This window comes from Athene noctua, chromosome 4 (genome assembly GCF_965140245.1).
Source record: "Athene noctua chromosome 4, bAthNoc1.hap1.1, whole genome shotgun sequence".
NCBI lineage: Eukaryota > Metazoa > Chordata > Aves > Strigiformes > Strigidae > Athene > Athene noctua.
The window spans coordinates 42,768,104-42,774,334 of NC_134040.1; the positions used below are offsets into that span (position 1 = coordinate 42,768,104).

General features: G+C 49.7%; 1 protein-coding gene across 3 annotated transcripts in view; it reads right to left on the reverse strand.

Annotated features, from left to right (window-relative positions):
• LARP1B (La ribonucleoprotein 1B) overlaps positions 1-3,259 on the reverse strand; it is a 33,296-nt gene extending 30,037 nt beyond the window's left edge. For 2 of the 3 annotated variants that reach the window (XM_074905106.1, XM_074905104.1), the window contains exon 1: positions 2,669-3,259. In XM_074905106.1, coding sequence (XP_074761207.1) covers positions 2,669-2,945 — 277 coding nt within the window. In that variant the 5' untranslated portion in view covers positions 2,946-3,259. Of the gene's footprint in view, positions 1-2,666 lie in introns of all 3 variants that reach the window. The other variant, XM_074905107.1, reaches the window with a different exon arrangement.
• Between the last annotated feature and the right edge of the window lie 2,972 nt (positions 3,260-6,231).

Genomic DNA, 6,231 nt, shown 5'->3' on the forward strand with positions numbered 1-6,231 from the left:
ATATTGGCTGGGTGCTACGAGGGAAGGCAAGGGGAAGAAGACACACCGCCAAAGTACCTTTCATCATTTGACAGCCTATGCTAAAGCTAACTCCCTGTGTTCAAGATCACTGGGATTAGACAGAAGTTTATTAATTTCACTAGCAATTTTATACTGCTACGAGTCTTTCTCCATGAGTTAAATGCAGATTAGGATGTAAAAGTAGCTGTGTAATTCTGAAATTGGTCTGTTTAAAAGAGAAGTTTAATAAAAGGCTTAGTCAGAAACACTGGACTGTGGTAACAAACATACCATGAAAAATTCAACTGTTTACATCAGGTGTTTGATTTACTATAACATGATTAAAATCTACTAACATATGTGAGACAAAAATGTAAGAAGTCCTAGTAATAATATTTTGACCGAATTTTTCTGTCAAGAACTTTAAACCTTTTACAGTACTTTATTCCTTCTAGTGTCGGGTGACCTTAACAGTTTCTTTCAGAAAGAAGAGTCAGGTTTGCCTCTGCTACAAACTAATACTATGCTAAATTGAAAGTCGAAAGATGACACACAGACTGGGATCAATTTTCTCAAGTGTTTTAACTATCACTGAACATACCATACGTGCACGTCTCAGGAAACTTTCAACAAATTAAGCCAGGATCAACAAGTCAAACAGGATTCAGTCACTACTTTGATGTGAGATTCTTTTACGTTTTATTATCCTCTTTACGGATAGTTTTACATTCCATCCCAGCAGTATTTCTGCTCATCTACTTATTATTTCACATGACTAATTTCCATACTACTACATTCATAAGGGCCTTGTGTGACTGATTTTGCTTTGCCAACATGCAATTAGTTAGTTCAGAATACATCCCTCGTTGCAGATGGAGGCACACGGCAATCCCTTCCTTCAAACAGCCAGGAAAGACCAGCTGCTTTGCCTTTCACAAGGAAAAGAGAGGTGGCACCTTCACGGTGCTTTTGGTGGTGGCCAAACCAAAACACGCACCCTGGTACGTGTTCCTCACTGATGCCATTACCAGCAACAGTGACTCCCATATTTGCTCAGTTATACACTTGCCACTGAAAAAGATGCTCCGGTGCAGCTATTAAACTACTCAGTTTAGTATTAATCTGATAAATGATAAGCACAATTTTTATGCAGAAGAAAAATAAAGTTCTCTGAAATCATCAAATCAACCATATAATAGGCACAGTGTATGAACTCACTGCCTCTTTTCCCCTCCTTCCTTCAACAACTATTTGTGTGTTTTATCTTAAGTGGAAAAGTAAACTGTACAGAAGGTGAAGCACGAGGTGCTAATGCAACAAAAGAAGCTTTTCCAATGCTTCTGATGTACCTTTATTATTACTGCCACAGCAAGGCAAACGAGTGACAAGTTCTCTTTCATGCATGGGCAAGACCACAAGCTGCTGCCAGGCAAGCCAAATTGTAGAAGCTACGCATAAATAGGTATTTATGAGTGCGTCAGTACACACAAACAAAACAGTCAAGATGATAAAGATGACTATATATGTTGCCAAAAGGTTTGATCTTCAGCTAAGTAGAGATTCTGTGGTCTGGAGAACTCTTTTGCTTGCATGACCTGTGCACTTGAAACTATAAATTATATATTTCTCTTTGTGCAGGAAGTACATATTTAATTCAAGGATAAAAGTGACTGTGAGATCACAAAAAGGTTTGTCAGGTGCCTTCAGGAGCAAGTGCCGAGATTGAAATTCTCAGGAAACACAGGTTGAAATACGTATTTTGAGGTCAGCGGTTTACTTCCAGCCAAGAACAATACTGCAGGAAGCTGCTAACTTTTCCGAACTCTGTTACTAGCCTAAGCATAAAACCTGGCCATTTCAAGTCAGGTCTTCAATGACCAACTCTGTAAAAGGTCGGTATGGAGCCTATGAAGTAGCTTTCTCTTACGTGTAGCGATTAAAGGCCAGAAAATTATACCACGGCTACTCTCGCTCCATGTCTTTCTACATAAACGATTTGAATCCTGACAGCAGGCAAACTGACTACTTTTGTTAACGTTTAAAGCCTCTGCAATCCAAATCTTCTGGAAAGCAAAACCAAGTAACGGATCGTACAGAAGGCCTTGCTATATAATTAGGCAAAAAAGACCTGCGGTAAAGCAACCGGGATTTAGCAATATTTCTACAGAAAAGCAAAGCGAGACAAGTAGCTTACCAGCCCCCTTTGCCCGTACTGGAGCCCAGCGCCGTGCGGGGCTCGCCGGGGGCGACCCTGTGCAAGCCCCGGGAGCCCGCAGCCAGCACAGCGGCTCCCTCACCCTGACGGCGTCCCCCACCACCACGCCGAGCCGCCCCGCTCTTGGCCGCCGTTCCCCGGCCCCGAGGCGGCGGGCGGACCCCCCCTCCCCTCGCTCGCCTCCCTCCTCTGCCCATGTATGTCAAAAGCCGGAGCGCCCGGCTCGGCTCCCGCGGGGCTGGCGCCGTCGGCCGACCCGCTCCCGGGCCCTGCTCCGGCTGCGCGCTGCCCGCCCTGGGGAGCGGGGAGAAACACGCGCGTTTCGTTCCTAAACCAAAACAAAACCAAAACCAAGCCCCAACCAGAACACCGGGCAGCGCCCGGCCCGCTGCCCGCACTTTCCCCCCGCCGCCGCCTCCCCGCGCCCGGCCCGGCCCGGCCCGGCCGCCACACCTGGGTCCTGCGGGACGAGCTGCCCGCCCGCCGCGGGTGGGGAAGGGCTGTCCCGCGCGGGTCTGCGCCTCGTCCACGGGTTCTCCTTGGGCGGCGGGGCTTCCTCCGCCGCCCGCCGTCGGCCGCCCTCCTCCGCGGCCTCCTCCCCGCGGGGCGAGCCGGGCTCCGGCCGCTGGGGCTCCTCCGACTCCCGGGGCCGGCTGACGGCCGGGCTGCCGCCCTCGGCGCCCCAGACCCGCCGCTCGGCGGGCGCCGCCGACACCTGCGCCGCGGACATGCCCTGCCGCCCGCCGCGAGGGGCCGCCAAGCCGGGGCGGCCGCAGGGAAGCCAAGGCGGGGAGGGGGGGGGGCCGAGGGGGCGGCCCGCCTCCTCCCCTCGCCGCCGCCCCGCCCCGCCCCGCCGGCCGAGGCGCCGGGAGATCCCCTGTCAGCTCCCCCCGGCAGGGCCGGGCCGCGCCGCCGCTCGCTCCCTCCTTCCCCTCAGCCGCTCACTCAGCCAGCGCCCCGCGCAGCGCAACCCGTTCCCCGAGAAGGGGAGAAGCGAGCGAGAGCCACCCGCGCCGAGCGGAGCCCCAGCCGAGCCGAGCCGAGCCGCCGGAGGGCGAGGAGGCGCTGCCGGCCCCGCTGCGCCTCGGCCGCCCGGCGCGGCCCCGCCCGGCCCTGCCCGCCTGGAGGGGGGTGCGCGGGCGGCGGCCGCCGGAGCCGCCGGGCGAGGGGCGGGGCCTGACCGGGAGGGGGCACCCCCGTGCGTGATGACATCAGAGGCCGCGCTCGAGCGCGGCGGCGCGAGTGCCGGCCCAGCGCCAGTGGCGGGCCGGCGGCAGCTTCGGCGGCGCGGCGAGCGCGCCCTGTTTGTTAGAGAACTTTGTTGTTTGTTGCAGTTCAGCACCTTTGCTCGTAACGTTCCCCCCTTCCGACCTTGCGCTAATTAGAAAGTAAGGAAAAAATAAACCCCAAACCCGACCTTCCCTTAGGTGGCCGAGCGGGCGGGCAGTCACCCACAGGCACCCCCCGCACACGGACGAAGCAACCCGGCGCCCCTCGCTACTGCTACAAACCAGAATAATACTGCCCCGCAGCTGCTTCAGAGCTTGGAAAACCTCATCTGAACCGGTGGTTATTTATTTATTTACTATCAAGTCTACTTCGGCTGAAAGCAAAGGGAGGCGAAGAGGGCAGACACAAGGCAGAGCGGCCGCTGCGCTCCTGCTCTCCCTTAGGCACGCCCAGGTAAAGCCGGTTTAAGCTCTCAAGTACCGCTTCCTGGACAGGCCGTTTCTGTAGGTCTTTCCCGTACTTGTACAACACAACGAAGGGCTCGAAATACTGCAGGCGGGTGAAGACATGTCGCTGAAGGGAAGCAGCACTGCCAGCCCAGGGAACACGTTCAAGGGGTACATGAGAACACACCCAGGTCCAAGCAGTGAGGGAATTGCCCATCATTTAAGCGTAGCAACAGACTGGTACCTTCGCTAGCACACCACATCTCCTCTACCTTCCTACTTCCTGCCAAAGATCTCCCAGAAGTCATCTTGTAGCACACATGCACCCGTACCAGGCATGATGGGTTCGTTAGGAGGCTACACCCCCGCTTCTGCCCCTGTGTCATCCCAGAACCGCTATGGTCACAGAGCAAGGAAAGCCACCAAAGCGTGAAATTCATCACCCTTTTCCCTCTTTGCAGTCTTCTCGAGCTCCCATAATTCTCCTTGGTTACACCTTAAGACACCCTTTCCTCTCCTGTTTCTTGCATACAACTCTTGGCCCTGTTTTACTCCGTTGCTTATAAAAGATCTTCCAAAAAAAAATTTCCAACATCTTCAATGAACAAAGCAAATTATTAAATAGGCTTTTATAAAGCTAGTGAAATATTTTTAAAGTAGCGTCACAAGTAACCAAACTTCCAGTGCTCTGCAGCAGCAAAATAGGTTCTGTTTTGGGGTAACATTATTCTCTGCTTTAATGAGATTGTATGCAGTTTTACCCCTTCATCAGATTAAAACCCACACACCCCCCCCCAAAATCCCAACAAACTCCCATTATAGCCCACGCTTCTTCAGGCAGTTTTTAGGATTATTCTGGAATGGTGGAACAGAAGCCATCTCCTGTAACACCAAGCACTTCAACTGTCCCAACTGGCAGAAGATGCTGGTGGATGCCTCCCTCCCAGGCAGAGTGGTCAGGTGCGATGAGATCAGATCACTTGGTGGAAGCCCAGGCCTACCTCAAAGAAGAAACCCCCCAGGTGCTTGCTGCTTTGTTTCAGATATTTGGAAATTAATGACCTTTTGTGGGAAAGGCTTGAAATTAAAACATCTACCGCAATTGTGATGCTATGATAAGCAAACCACATAGATATTTTCATGCACATTTCTGTAACTGCATACTTAAGCTCCAAACATGGTAATAAGGGAGGAATTTCTCTTTTCATATATAGAAAAAAAAAATTACTATTTCTTCCAAGCACTTTTTGTACAAAAAGTGACGTGTGTATTCTTTCATCATTTTAAATTTATACCAAGAGGAAGAAAAAATAAAGTAGAATGATTAAAATGAAAGCAAATCTTCAAACTCTTAGAAGCATTTTTCTTTGCAACTCAGAACTCAATTTTTTCTCATGCAAAAAATTTGCAAGTCAAGGACATACCAATTGCATATTGCAGTGACAAATTTATTTAAAAGGGAGGAAAGCATTCTTAGTGAATAATCCTGACTGGGAAAAAAAGTCACTGTCTGTATACGTTTACATCTGCATTCCCCAAAACAGGAGTATCGGTCACACTACCTGTTCAAAACAGCTTTCACATCTTTGATTTGGTTTCCCAAACTCAGAAGTTAAGCAGAGGTTAGAGTGATATGAAAGTACAGAGGCCCTACCTAAGTGACTGGTAAGAGGGGGATTAATGTCCTGTTTCCTCTTTTTCTCGTACAAGCATTAGAAGATAAGGAAGCAGGTGTTTTAAGTCAGCCAGGACTTCAGGAACACTGCAATACTGCAGTGCAGGAACCTGAACAGACCAGGCAAAAAGCAGAAAACTGATTAATTAACTGCGGGGGGAGGCAAAAACACCAGTAAAGGTGACCAGTCACATGGCAGCTTGAGAGGTTTTTTACCTACTTGTTTTGATAAATTTGTGGTAGTAGAAGGCTTACTGTATACTTTATTAGACGGACTGGGCCTGGAGAGTATCTATAAAAAGCTTTTACAGTTGTGTAAGACTCATCCTTGACTCTTTGTCCACTTTGTATCATCCCTCTTGTTACTTTCTAGCAGGGCAAGTCAGACTTTCTTGGCAAAACTCACAGTACTTTTTCCTTTAAGTGCACAGTATTTAAAAAGCTCATGTTTGAAAAAGAGGCTGATTTACACTGCATGAAACCAACAGAATAACAGTCATTACAAGCTACTTTACATTTTAGAGTTTATGTTTTATCTTGTGTAGAAGCATCCCAGTACACCAGGAAACAGTGCAAATTATAGTGTTGCATAATATAGTAGCATTTTACTCATGTAAAAGGGTTTTTTTGAGGAATTACGTGCCTACAGACCATACAAACCTCCT